This window comes from Numida meleagris, chromosome 6, assembly GCF_002078875.1.
Source record: "Numida meleagris isolate 19003 breed g44 Domestic line chromosome 6, NumMel1.0, whole genome shotgun sequence".
Classification (NCBI taxonomy): domain Eukaryota; kingdom Metazoa; phylum Chordata; class Aves; order Galliformes; family Numididae; genus Numida; species Numida meleagris.
This window is the reverse complement of record NC_034414.1, coordinates 31241164-31256215: the sequence shown is the minus strand read 5'-3', so window position 1 is coordinate 31256215 and position 15052 is coordinate 31241164. Positions and strand designations below refer to the sequence as shown.

General features: G+C 39.7%; 1 protein-coding gene across 5 annotated transcripts in view; it reads left to right on the top strand.

Moving 5' to 3' along the window:
* Positions 1-2469, top strand: part of SCG5 (secretogranin V) — a 28767-nt gene extending 26298 nt beyond the window's left edge. For 4 of the 5 annotated variants that reach the window (XM_021401640.1, XM_021401642.1, XM_021401641.1 and 1 more), the window contains exon 6: positions 1846-2469. In XM_021401640.1, coding sequence (XP_021257315.1) covers positions 1846-1941 — 96 coding nt within the window. In that variant the 3' untranslated portion in view covers positions 1942-2469. The remainder of the gene's footprint in view (positions 1-1845) is intronic. The other variant, XR_002440225.1, reaches the window with a different exon arrangement.

Sequence of the window (15052 nt, the reverse complement as noted above, 5' to 3'; positions counted from 1 at the left end):
CTGATGTCCAAGAGCTCTGTAACAATGGAATTACATTGGTGTGGGCTTGGAGCTGTGCACAAAGGTACTCACAAACCCCACTGCTTTGAGTTCAGCACAGCTGTATGGAATTAAAAAAATTTTAGTCATATCAGCCAGAATTTATGCATTATATTTTGCGCGCTCTTTTGTCTGCAGAGGATTTGTTTTTTAATGTATTCTCATTCTCTACTACTTTATTTCAAAAAGTAGCTAGCAAGTACCATTCCAAAAAAAAGACCAATTAATCTTCTTAAGAATCTTCAAATAATTCCTAGAAGTTTATGCAACAGCTGAATTTCACTAAATTAACATTAAACAGAAATTCTTTTAACAAACACAAACAAATCATTTACATGTGTCTTATTTTTAACAATTTAGAGCATTAAATTAGTGTTAGTTTTATGTTCAAAGATTTTTCCACATTCATTTCTGCTTCTTAATATTTTTCTGTTTTCACTTGTAGCAAGCAGAGCATTCAGAAACAATACAACAAAGGAAAAGGGCTGCTCTGTGCTCTGATCAAGCATTAATGATAGCTTCCCCAAATATGGGCAAATCCAAGGGCTTAAGCACAAACAGAGACGAATCCCAAAACTATTCCAGCTCTCTGACAGATAGTTCAGATATTTGAAAATAAATATTTTGTGCATATATTAGGACTGGTTTTTTTCTTTTTGTTTTGGGTTTCATTTTGTTTTTTGGTTTGTTTTTTTTTTGCTTTACTTTGACCTCCCAGGTTTTAGTGAAAGAAGCCTCTCAAGAAAAGTAATTTCTATGCTGCAGCAGCCTGATGAGAATCAGGAGATACTGGAAAAGCTGCATTCCTCCAAAGTTTATTGTTAGAGAGGCAAATGAGTTCTACTGTTGTCAAAAAGCAGCATGCTGATTTTTTTGCTATATCTGTGAAGAAAAGAACATATATTTGACTTTTGTTTACACAGATACAGTGGGTGTAAATAATACTTAAGTTTATTTCAGAGTTTCACAAAATGGCTTGATACTTGCAAATACAGTTAGCACATTTTATTTCACTGGCATAGACAAAATTCAAGTAGAGGCTTTCTACATTACCGTGATGTCCAAACAGTATGAGACAGGGTCTGTTCATCTTCAGTCTCACGTCGGGCTGCTTACATGGCGCAAACTGAAGGCAGGCCCTTGCCAGGGATCTTCTTTCCAGCATTCCCTTCTTCTGGCAGTGGTACGAGGCCATTTCTTATGCCAAGGCTTCGCTTGGCTCTGCTTCTGTGCCAGCAGTTTTTTTTTTTTATCTCTGCATCAAGAAAGGAAGCAAGGATGGATTTCCCAGTGAGGAGATATTCTGAAGAAGAGACACTGGTCAAAGCTGTTGTGGTACCTATATTTTCTTCCAGCTTGAGGTCCATCATGGAGCAGTGATTTAAGTTGAGGTGTACCTGTACATTCCCAATGAGTTTTGTCCTGCTCTGAGGGCGAGGGGGGTAGACCTGCTATGTCTCTGCTGACATGGGAGAGGAGGAGCAGAGCACAAGGACAGCATTAGGCCAGCCTGTCCCGTACTCAGGGCAGGCCTCCTCCACTCGCCTGCACTGTGGGGTAGGTAACAGTTATTCTTACAGTGGATTGGACTAAATTCTCACATACACAGTGAAGTATTACCAAAAAAAAAAAAAAAAAGCAGCACAGGCTGACTTTAGATTTTCTCCCTGCGAATGATTTCTTCTTTTTTTTGGTCTGTAAGTATTTGACAGACAAGAAATATAGTCATATATCCACTATTCCTCATTACCTTTTCTGCATTTCCCTGTTTCTAGTAAGTATAAATAATTTAATTTTTTTTTTCAGAGTGTGAACCCATATCTGCAAGGACAGCGACTTGACAATGTTGTAGCAAAGAAGTCTGTTCCACATTTTTCAGATGAAGACAAGGGTCCTGAATAAGTACAATAAAAATGAATGATGAAAACTCATGCCATCCTCCACTAGATCGTAATATTGCTTATATATAATCATCTATTAAAATCCTTGTGAATGGCAGCATGTTTATTATTTATATAATTGTAGATGAAAAACAGCTGTATTTATAACAGTATGTTCTCCTAGATAACAAAAATATGGTTCTGCTTTTTGTTAAGCTATGGTAAAAGGACATTTCTGTTGTTTTTATTTTAGTCATGCAGAAAACTTTTAAAATGTTAGTCATTTTAACAGCTAACGTGAGGAAAATGGTCTTAATGAGCAGCTTGTAAATAGGAAGATGTAAAAAAAATGCCCTGTCTGACTTTAGCATTTAATCTTAAATGTTACTATGTTTGACACATGAAAATTATAGTTTTATGTTTTGTTCACAAATATTGTTACTTAGCAAAGACAAAGTATTTATCTTAACCCAAGAATTTTGGCTTTTGGTCTATTTTAATAAACATTTAAGCAATCTACAAGGTTTGCAAAGTGACGTTTTCCAAAATATTTCGTAGGCTCATCTGTCTCAGTTATTCCTGTGCAAATTTAAAAATTAAAGAGCTGCTTTTTGTGTCTGTCCACTGGAATATTTTTCTGTTAGTTTTAATCATTCCTTGTCCCTTGCGCATCTTCTTTATTTATCAATGGGTATTAATCTCCTCCTCTGTTCTTTTGTCTTAGCAACAGCGGTGTTTGTGCTTTATGAAGTGCTTAAATGAATGACCTAGGGATGCGATAAGTGAAAACAGAGGCCATTATCTGTATTAATGAGGATGTGCCAGCATCCTCTGAATGCAGACCGAGGATGTGAAGGTCATTGCAGCTGATGATCTGAAAAGCTGTGGTACTCCGTAACACTGGTAGCTATAGCTGCCCTGGAAGACAGCCTGGGAAGCTGACGCTGCCCTTCTGCCATGAGAAACTGAGGAGGTTTATATGGCAGCAAACTGAGCTCTGGCTTTCTTGAACATGAGAATATAAAATCAAATAAGATTTTTGTTATTTTCAGGATGCATCTGAAAATGTACAAAAGCTAAACAAACAAGCTATGTTACTACACGTGGCACTGGAATTATAGAAAATAACATTAGCTTACAACTTTGAACTTCAAATCTATGACAAAAATAATTGTATAGTTTCCTGTCCTACAAAGAGACACAGTAAAATAACAGTGATCCTATAGATAAAATAGATAAGACACTAACGGAAACCGAAGGTCCTAGCTGCATACGATTTAACAACGTTACAAATATGACTGTGCATAGCACTTGCTTCTTCTGTCCTACCAGTAAGTAACTCATAATAAATGATGCACGCAGAGAGTCATTCCTCTCAAGTTATTTACGGGTGGATTGCAAAACTCAGCGCCATTCTAGGCTGAACTATAATATCTTTCATCTTATTTTCACTTAAAAAAAAATGCTGGAAGAGAAAACTAAGCGTGGGCTTTATAACTGCACATGGCATGAAACTGAGGAGTTTCTGTGAAATGCCAAGCTCCTTCAGCTTCCAGTGCCTTAAAGCAGGGTGAGAGTAGGCCAGTTGTTCGTGGGGTAGGACACATCTTCTATGCTTATTTCTAAGCTCACTCCCACTTAATCTTCACTCAGGTACTGGGAGCTGTGGAGGAGCAGAGGTTGTCTCCAGAACAGAAAGGACTGTATAATGGCATGAACCCAAGATCTGAGCCCCTTGGCACACAGTGGCCCAAAGAATCCCATTTAATCATCCCCACCTCCTGACCCCACAGCCAGCCCTGCTACTGCCACAAAGGCTTTTGGTTGGTCAATGGCTCCATTTCCACTGCTGGGAATACAGTATTTCTTCAGCTGCACAACTCTTATCTACTTTTAAAGAAATTTAAGCTACACTGTGTCCTTGTTACCTACAGTAAAATCCATTTTAATTACAACAAAGAAGATAACATGAAGGTAATTTATTTCATTTTTTAAGCTCTTAGTATGTACCAGTGCATAATAAAAGGATGAGCATGTGATAAATGTAAGGCAGAAAAAGGGACGGACAAAGAGGTAATGTTTTCTTAATAGTATCAGAAGTGCTCCAGCTGACTTCTGTAAGTCAGCTCACTGCACCTGCTGGCACTGCAAGTCACCAGAGCTGAGGAGCTGCCCTTCTACCAATGGTAGATGTGCACACAGAAGGCAAAGGAAAATTACACATCTTAGAAATATTTTTGAGATATTTTTGTCTTAAATACAAGCAAACAAAAACAAAACAACAGCAACAACAACAAAACCCCACCCACCTTTATGTTGCACAATACAATGACGTGTTTTACGGGAACTGCCTGCTAGAAGAAATCAAATGTAGAGCCATACCAGCCACAGTCTGAGTCTATCAGGCAGCTTTAGTATTCATTCACAAAGGCTCAATAGCACTACGGTGAAATATTGATAAAATACAGCTATTGCACCATGTTAATGGAATAAATTAATCTAATTTCTGTTCCATAGTAGAGCTACCTTTCTGAACTGGGATTAGTAGTTCCGTATTCATTAAACAAACAAACAAACAAAGTTGTCCTGTCTACTGCTTTCAACAGCAGACCCAACATTTTTATGTAGTTTTACACAAAGAATCATCACAGTGCTTGTCTTTTGGTATCAGGGAACAAGAATGGCAACTATCTCCTCTTTAAGAGCTTATGACACAAAAAAAATGTATTCAAGGATGCAAAAACGTTGGTTGTCTCTGACAGGTGTAATCGCTCCTGTTGCATTCATGGCGTACATGAATTAAGGGGCTTGTATATACCTACAGTTGTTTAGAATTTTCATTATTTAGAAAATTAAAAAACTTTAGATGTTTTTCATAAAACAAGCGTGTTAAATACCTATCGCACATTTCAGACATAATTTGCTAGAAGAATCTATACAAAATAAAGGGATTTTGTTGGCACACTTACATTCAGCTAACAAAACCATGCTGACTGCATCACACAGGACTGTTAAGGAAAGTTAACCTGAATCTTATTTTATTGAAATATGGTAAACAAATTTAATCTGCAAAACTGATGAAGGACATGGGCAGAAAGATGAATACAAAGTCAATTAAGTTTCTGGATTTGCTGTGGACAAAGCAACATTTAAGCCTCAATTTTTCCAAATGTTGGGAGCTGAGGATGAAGAACTCTTCCTTTTTTTTTTTTTTTTTTAAAGATATAGAGGAGAGTTGAGTCCATGCCCTCAAACCCGATCTGTAGTTGGTAGCTGCATGAAAGGACTGAAAAGGCTGTTTCCATTTTCATTCTGTACAAAACCCAACACCAAGTGTTTCTAGCATTTACGTTTGTTGAAAAAAGCATGTAGCAACACCAACACAAAACAAACTTGTCCGCTTCTGGCCTTTTGGCTTGTAAGCTTGTTAAACCAACTCTTACCTCTTTTATAATGCTGACCTGTGAATTAATTTTCAAGCAGGTATTTCTTTCTTACACGCCAGTCTGGAATGTCTGGATTGTGAGGATGCAGAGTTCAAAGATGAGATCTTCTCAGCCAACTTCACAGACTCAGATTCATGGGAGGAGAAAGGCAAAGTGGGCAGATTTCTGCATCTTCTACACAGAAATGTAAACTGTATAAGGACAGTTCCACATGACTCACAGGGGAGATGAATGGGTTCACTGCTTTATTAGCAGTGAATCAGTTTTATTTGGATTCACATAATTATCTTTAGTAATCTTAAAATATGTTCAGGAATCATTTCAAACAATGAGTCTTCTTTTTAAATAATTACTGTGTCCCTTAAAAGGTCTTGCCTGTTCATGGTGCCCAGAGCCAAAGACATACTCCAACCATGAGCAAAAATGGTAAGTTCTCTTGAAGTGCTCAGCTGCTGGCAATGATATACTTAACTGAACGCAAACTAACTAAAAACTAAAAAGAAAGCATAAGAAAGGATGTAGTTGCCATTATGAAAGGCCCCATGAACCACAAATGTGTTACGGTATTTTGTCCTAAGGCAAGATGTCTAAATATGAGACCATGAAAGAGTTAAAGGACCAGGATCAGCTACCTACATGTCCAAGGTCTAGCACTTTCAAGCCTTCTGCTTTCTGGTGAAGAATGGAGTTGAATTTCAGTTCATCATCCTAATTCACCACGAGAAGCTCATGTTTGCTTTATTTATGATACTAACTGCTTTGCCGTGATTCTGTGAATCCTGCAAATAGCTGCTGGCCATGTGTGCAACACATGGGAGCACAATAAATCTTAAAACGATGTGAATATCATGGCAGCAGCATTACCAGTTGGGACTGAGAGAATCCCAACACTTAAAAAACACTCAAAAAAAAACCAAACAAAACACTTAAAAAAAAGTGTTGCTAACATCTATGTTTCAGTACGTGACACAGGTGGGGAAGGGATCAGAGATGGTTGGAATTTAGATTCAGCTCTTCTCTTTCCTCTAATTCCTGTCACCAAAAGACATGAAAACAGCTCTCATTACAATGCACAGGTGTCTTTTGCATGTAGTTGCTGTGTTTCTTCAATCTACTTTGCTCTCCAAGAAAGACAGTAGTGGAAGTCAGTGGCTACATTTCATTGTAAACAGTGAGGCAAAGGAGAATACACAAATGGTGTGCCTCAGATTCTCCCTCTTTCCTTAACTGGTGTCATTTATTTACAAACCATTTAAAACGTATAAACACTGACTGCTTTTATTCCAGATCTTTGTCCTAATCTAATCACCATGTGACAGTGTAAGTTTCTTGAGAGCCACCAAAGTCCTCCCTTACAGATAGGTTTGGGGGCTTCTTTAAGGTCTGAGCACCTTAATATTTAAGAGTTAGCACACAGAAAGGGCATGCAGTTTTGATGCTGAATTCAGTCTTCACTTACTTTAACTCATTCTTTATTCTGAGAAGCAAGAAAAACCACCAAAACAACGAAAACAACCAAACACATGCAGTTCTTCGGTGCACTATCTACACCCTAATATCTAAAAATCATCTAAAAGTGTCTGAAATTCAGGTAGGATAGACCTCATAGGTAAGTGTGGTCCTGAGTCATCACCTATACCTAGTGTAGGCAGAACATCTTTTCATATTTAGAAATAAAAGAAATTACCATATCATGGCATTTTGCATTTCCAAATGAACAAAGCATACCCATAAAAGAAAAAAGGCAGGTCATCCAGAGATGCACTAATAATTCATCATTGGTTAATTATATTTAAAAACACTGCAAACAGGAACAAAGTTGACTGCAAACAGAAACAAAGTTGACTGCAAAATTTTCAGGGCACCAATGGACAGTGTGATGGCAGTAAGATACATGGTCCTTAGAGCTGTGTTACTGCAATCGAACTAAAAAAATCATGCTTATTGCTGCATAAAATATTTATCAAATAAAAAGAGACATTGCTGATTTAAGCAAGTTTTTAAAAAGTCATTATTCTAACAGATAAACGTTGCTGTCAGTTTACACATAGTCCATAGCTATTGTTTAAAGTCCCAGACAACTCTCTACTCAGCTGCCATAGGGCTACATGCACACACAGGTAATGCGTGTGCAGTCAAACATGCAGAAAAGTTTGCCCAGCTTCTGATTCCTTATATCTTCTCCCTGCTATTCTCCAATTTTGCTGCAGCCTTTTTGATGGTTATGGTCTGAAGTTAGAGGTTCCTGAAGACTTGTTCTCAGGAGTTCTCATGAGAACAAGTTATGCAACATGCAAGCAATGTGTGCTCATTTCTTTCAATTTAAAATACACAAATTATCCCCTGCTCTGATAGTTGAGGCAATTTTCTAGTTTCTGTGTCTCTCTAACAGTACTATTTCATGCTGTGCTTTTATGTTCCCAGCAACAACCTATGAGCCATCCAAATAACAAGAATTATCCACAAACTTGAAGATAAGACCTTCACAGACAGTCCCTAAAATACTGTTTGCTCCATAAAAACCCACTGTGTCTGTTTTGTTGCGTATCTGCAAAACTGGGAACTATTTCCATATGACAGATGGAAGAACAGAGGCAAAGAGGTTGAGGTCTAGATCCACTTAAGGCTTAAGCGCCCAAAGTGCAACTAGTGTGGAACACAAATACCAAAGTACATGATCTTCGGACCCTATCTCTCTTACCCTGTTCCTCAGGCAGCTAAGGTCTATACACACCTATGTTTTCTTGTCAATAAAGTACCCCAGGCATCTAAATTTCTCCTTCTGCGCTTGCCTATAACTGTCTGAATCTTGGTGAAGTTGCATAACTCAACACCTGCTCAGTCCTAAACACAGCCCAAAGCCACAAACTTGGCAACTATGGCTCCCCCATATTCCCCGAAGGAACCGGCTTGGGAAGGATCCATCTCACATGTGTCTACAGGGCCAGGCACTGCACAAAGAACCACAATAGAAGTAGACAGCTTAATTAAAAAGGAAAAAAACCCACAACCATGTCTGGAAGAGGTATGGCAAAAGAATTTGCCAAAAATATCAGGCTCCAGCCTCTTGGCTAAGAGGTTACACCACTGGAGGTATAGGATGTACAAGATTCATGCTCTCCAGAGGAGGCAGGCATACAAGTTTTCCGGCGTGCCTTTGTTTCTCCTCAGCAAGTAGGCTATTCCAGAAAGTAGAATGAATGGGCATTTCATCACTGCCATTGCCAAATGATGGCGCCATCATTTTGAAAGAAGAGTGTCACTTGTTATATATTGCTCTCAGAGCAGCCTAGGTGATTAACGTCAAGAGACAGGCCCAGGCTTCAGCACCAAGCTAAGAGCAGTACCTGCTTCAAGCCCAGCTTAGACATCCATACTCCAGAGATAGGAGAGACTTAAACCAGCCATTCCTGGTGTTCCCTGCTGGCCTGCTCAGACAACACATTGCCCTGCAAACCCAGAGTTGCTCTCAAGAACTCTGTGTGGCAGCTTTCAGCTCAACCTAAGGTGAATTCATGGCATCTGGGTTGTGGGCCAGCACTCCAGAATTGAGGTCTTCGAGTGTCTGTAAGAATGCTATGTTTAGTAAGACTTGGGAATTACCAGGAGTTGATTTACTTGTCAGTATTCCTTATTCTAGTAACTTGAAAAAAATTGTCAGCACATTTTGCATGTAGAAAAAGGAGCATTTAGGACCCTACTTCCTTATTCACTGTTAGCATTCCAGTGATAAATCTAATCTTGCAAATTTCATCATGTATGGGGTTTGTTGGTCAGCGGCTCCAGTGTTGCTAAGGAGCCCTGTTAGTGTCATGGACAGGACAACTCCAAAAAGCAGGATATTTCTTGTTGTAAGTATCTACACTGCTGAAGCTCAGACACAGTCCTTCCCTCCACATCAGCAGAGATAACTCCTTCCAAGGTGGTTTTGAGTGGAATTCTCCCTATTTAAATATATAGGGCCAAATACTAAAGTGATTTTCAAAGCTCTCACAAAAGATGATGATGGTATACTCAAATAAAGAGTGATCTGGATGACAAATAAAACAAACAATTTAATATATAAAAACATAAATATTTGGTTTTCCAAAATACCTCTCTAAATCAGAAACAAAGAAGTTACATTTGGCTACGACAAGTTTTCTCTATCTAGGAACAAAGTTTTGTTACACTTGATTCCAGCAGTCACTTTCCCTCAGAGGCTTCTCAACAAGTTGTCCTATCTCTTTCCATTAGATTATAAAAGTGCTTTATATCTCCAGAAGGTCTGTGCCATCACCTGGATGTATCTCAGTAAACTATAGCAAGGGGAAAAAAACAACCCTCTGTTATATTTTTACATCACGATAGCTGTCTCAATGCAAAAAATCTCAGCCTACAGGAAAAGCATCGACAAAAGAAGTCATAAGCTCTAAATCTAAGAATGTATTGTTTTAAAAAGCAGGATTTCTTCTTTGCCTCACACGAGAGGCACATTCACTTCTGGTTTTGCTTGGGTCAGGTCAGAACAAGAAATAGCTACAAAGATGTATATTTTTTAAACGCATCTAATAGTTCATGATGACGCCAGTTGCAAGGATTCTTTCCTCTAAATGCTTTAATATATTTTTCAAAAGGAAAAAATATGTATTTTTTACTGTGAATTCATATGTTCATTTTGAAACCATGACAAGAAATAATAATACCTCCTTCACAAAGAGTCTCGTTCCATCTGGTTCAGGACCAAAAAGCCCTGCCACAGTCTGATCTGAAGTGTAATTGATTTGGTCACTTGCAATTTAACTTCTTCGCTTACGTCTTTAGTGCATTAAGATTTCCTGTTTACATTTTCAAACTTCTTAAAAGTGCATCCAAAAGCTCCAAGTGTTTGGTGCCTGATTAATTGCGAACACCTAGAACAGAGCTCCTGAACTATTCACAGCATCTCTCCTAACACCAAGGGATTTTACTCATTTCCAGGCACATTACTAAACATAAAAAGAAATATAATTTAATCAAACTGCAAATTAAAGCAGCTGATGAAGAATTTACAGGTGGTGTGGTTAGTTAATCAGATGACAGCCCTTCCATGGCTTTGAACAGCTCCAGAAAACGGGAAGAATGAGGTCTGGTGTAGCTATATTTGGGGAATAAATAAAAGAACTTGAAAAATGCTAATTAGAATTCAAGATACTGTAAGAAAGGGAAAGATCAATGAATAAATATCCAACTGCCCTTAGCCAAACAGGCTGAACAGGATACTTCTGACAAGGAAACAGAAGAAGCAAAACAGAGCCGCTGGAAATATCAGGACAAGAGATTTGGCCCTAAGCTTGCCTGTGTAGTTTCCCAGAACTGATTTTTTTGGCAATTTTTGAAAGAGTAAATTTTTGGTAATCATACAGATAAAAAAAAATAGACTTCTTTTTGTATTTTGTTATTATTGTATTGTACTGTTATTTCTTCAGCTTGCAAAGTTTAAAATTCTAATATACACATCCACAGGGAAAGGCATACATACATCGCTTCGGGGTCCTTCAGGAAGGCTCGCCTGACTCAAACCCCTGGGATTTTTGTATGCACTTCACTTTATACAGTCTGAACAGTTCACTGAAAACAAAAGTGGGCATCTGGCAGGCCCCGACAGGACTGGGGTCCCAAACTGTGTTAAAATAAAATATGGAAGTGCATACACAAGTTCACCGTCCTCAGCAAAGCACTTAACTATGTGTTTGTATTTATGCATATTGTTGAAATGCTGTTCACAACAACACAGCCTGCTGGCTTGCTGCCTTATTCACTGGAAATATATATTTTTTTTATTGTAGAGAATTGCAGAAGTTAGAAGGCCTTCCTCCCCATTAAAAGCTTTTAGAAATTTAAAAATTGATTCATTCAGGCATGGAGACACAAAAGGTAAAAATAAAATACAAATTGTCTTCCCAGATTAATGTGAACTCCCAGCTTCTCTTACTATCATTAATTGCTTAATTCGTTGCGAGTTTGGTACTGAATCAGTTTTAGCCATTTACACCAAAATGATTTTGGCTCCTTCAAAAACTCTGTTCCCCATCACAGGGGAAATGGAGGCATGAGAAAATCTCTCTGAGCGAAGGGAGTGTGAGGGTGCTTGTGCCTCTTACATGTCATCTTCTTGATGCAGAGACCATCCAAACACAACATGGCAGTGAGGACAGGCTCTGTTTCTTAGTATCTCCTCCCCAGGAACACGTTAGCATTCACTCAGGGAAGAGGATGAACACAATGGTTTCACAGAGCTCTGTCCTTCCCATAACACAGCAGTTGCGTTTGTCTCACTGCATTTCAAATACTAAGGGCAGAAGTTGCACACGAGCTAAATAAGTTGTTGTCACAGCCCAAAGAGGGCTGATGTTCCTTTATTCCTGCAAAGCCACTTCTTTATCTGGCATTCTGTTTTTACCTAAATATTGCCAGGAAAAACAAAAACAGATAAGATGTGAATTTTAAAAAGCAGGCAATGGGAAAGCAGACAACCCAAACTAAAAGCCTTATGAACTCTCATACATCATGAAACATTTCTCCTGCCTTTGTTACTGCTTTTTCTTTCACAACAGGCAGTAAGTGGCAGTGCCAGGAGAGGCTAGGTCTCAGCTTCCAGTCACTTCACCTAGCTGCATGGCCAGCATTGCACTCTGGGGTGCTGCACCTGAGTGCTCCACAGAGGCTCCACACTGTAACAGAGAGCTCTCCTTGAGATCTCTGCAGAATGGCTACACCCCAGGTACAGGCTGCTGCAGCACAGCACTGCTTGGCACCACGGCAGAGCGGCACTGCTCTGCCAGAACTGCCTGTAGCACGTCTACACGTGTCCTGAAAGCATATGCAATCTGTCTGAGATGCTGCCGCTGACATGTGGGACGCAGCACGGCATGGGAAGGAGTCAGTTCACTTTGCAGCATAACTGGAAACTCTATTTCATAGCTGTCATGTCATGGAGCAAAATATGTAAGCAAGTAAAACCCCAGGCTCCTTCCTAATGCCCAGCCACAGCTTTAAGCTGTAAGGACTTCTGAGCTCCAGAGTGCTGAGCGGAGTCACCTCGTGGCATGCTGCTCCAGAAGCATCCAGAAAGCAGAGCCCGTCAGCAGACACCTCCCCCAGGTCCCACAGGCAGTCCTGCCATGAAGGATGTGTAAAGCAAATGCAGAAGGGCAGAAGAATCTTTCAGGGCTATTTTATGGCTTTCATTTTCTTGGCAAATTTTTCTCTAGCCATCAAATACCAAGGATGCATTAAAAAAAAATAAACAATAAAAAAAAAAACTGTGGAAACAGTAATGAAAGGTAAGTTTGACCAATTATATTTCCTCACTTGGCATGAAATTTCATACTTGTCCAACAGTCAAACTTCATCTAAATAAAATAAGCTTTTCAAAATCACTTTTGAAAAATAGTCACATATGGGATGCATTACATACGTAGGTGTTTTGAGGCCAGAAAACATATTTTTATTCTATGTCTGCAGCACACAGTGCTGTGGAATTTTGGTGAGTGACCATGGCTTCTAGGTGCAGAGAGCATTACAAGCACACGACCTGACTGTACACATATTATATTTGAAACAAGAAAGCTTTTCAGACATACAAGGACACCATTCCTTTCAGAGCTGGATCTCAGGCTTCTAAAGTGCTTGAAGCAAGCTATTTTATCTCGAAACCATTTTTACTTTTGATTTGAAGTGTCCTATTTCTGAGCACTCAGAAGTGAAATGCAGCTATATGTCTAGATGAAGTGATATTTTGAAAAAACAATAGCAAAGTCAAAACAATTCATTAAAAAATAATTCACAAACACCAATAAACATTTCCCTTGCTTATTTTTCCTCATTCTGTTGATGAAAATCTATACATTGACAGAACATCATTATTTTAATCTAAATCTAAATGTGAAGCATAGTCTGAAGATGGATTTTCCAGTAGACATTATGAGAAATTTAATTATAATTCACACTAACCTCAGCTTTCCATATATTACTGTTTGATACAAAGCACGATGTTGAGACAAAGTTCAGTAACTCTATGAGGTTTTTTTTTTGTGGTTTTTTTTTTTTTACATAATAATCCATATCAGAATAAACAGTATAATGTCTGAAAGAGAACTGCAGGACTGGTACATTAACAAAGTACTCTGAAAGCTCAGGAAATCTTCCCTTATTTTATGTCATTTATTACTCTTTGCCTGCTTAAATAAAAAGTTCGAAATAAAGAGTGAAAACCCTTTTTCCATGCTGGTTGATAACACAGAATCATAGAGTCATTAAGGCTGGAAAAGATCACTATGTTCATCTAGTCCAGCCATCAGCCCATCACCACCATGCCCGCTAAACCATGCCCCTCAGTGCCATACCTCCATGTTTCCTCATCAGTGCTGATAAGAGGGACAATCACTTCCCTGCTCCTGCTGACTGCACTATTTTTCATGCAGGCCAGGATGCCATTGGCCTTCTTGGCCATCTGGGCACTCTGCTGGCTCATGTTCAGCTTGCTGTCCAATAACACCCCCAGATCCATTTCCTTCCACATGGCTTTTCCTCCATCACTTCGGGCAGACTACTCAACATGCGTTGCATACAGCCTTGCTTATGCATGGCTTGCTCTCAAGCTGCTGCTCATCTCAGCAAAGTCAGGAACCAGGTGTGTTCCCCTCCCAAAGGACACAGTGCCCATAAAACAAAGACACCACTCATCTCTGTGAGCATGTCCTGCAAAATACATTCCTGAAGCCAGTCCCTCTGCAGATCACACACCTTCCAGTGCAGCTGGGAACACCTGCGCCCAACCTCCAAATGCCAGAGGGTAATCCCAAAGGGGAAAGTTATGGTGGTACTGGAGGCTTAGATTAGATATTAGGAGGAAGTTTTTCACTCAGAGGGCGGTGAGGCACTGGCACAGGCTGCCCAGAGAAGCTGTGGGTGCCCCATCTCTGGAGGCATTCAAGGCCATTCAGGCTCTGAGCAGCCTGAGCTGGTGGGTGGCAGTGCTGCCCACAGCAGGGGTTGGGACTGGGTGGTCTTTAAGGACCTTTCTAACCCAAGCCATTCTGTGGTTCTGTCATTCTGTGAGACTGCTAAACACTTCACCCTCTTATTCTCAGAAGATTTGCACAAGTACCTCTCTAAGTCCAAAGAGAGAAAAGCACAGGTGGACATCCTGCTTCCACATTAACAGGACACGAAGGAATATGGATGCATACATTCATATTTTCTGCTTCAGAACACACAAGAAGACTGGCTTGGAATTACTGTTCTTGAATGTTACCACCAGAGAAGAAGTTTCTCATGTTCTGCCATATAAAAAGCACTGAAAACATCAGTGATTTTGTCACCAGTGGCTGAATTTTATGCACCCCTTTAGCTCTTCCTCTGTAAATGAGTACCAGACATGGCCCTGCGCATCACACTCCATTCCCTGCTGCAGAGTTGCTCAGAGCCCAGGTGAGGTGCCCATTCTCCTACCTTCCCCCTGAGCTGGAGGGATTTGCCCACCAGTGGGAAGTGTTTGGATTTGGGGTCCATTAGGGCCAGCTCCTCTGCTGACAGAACTCGGTGACATCTCCCTGAAGTTATTATAAGTGATTCCAATGCGCTCAAGAGGAGGATCTGGCCCCTGTCAGGCCCTGGCTCCTCTGCAAAGGCTTTTAATGAGGCGCCAACTGTCCTGGCAGGGAG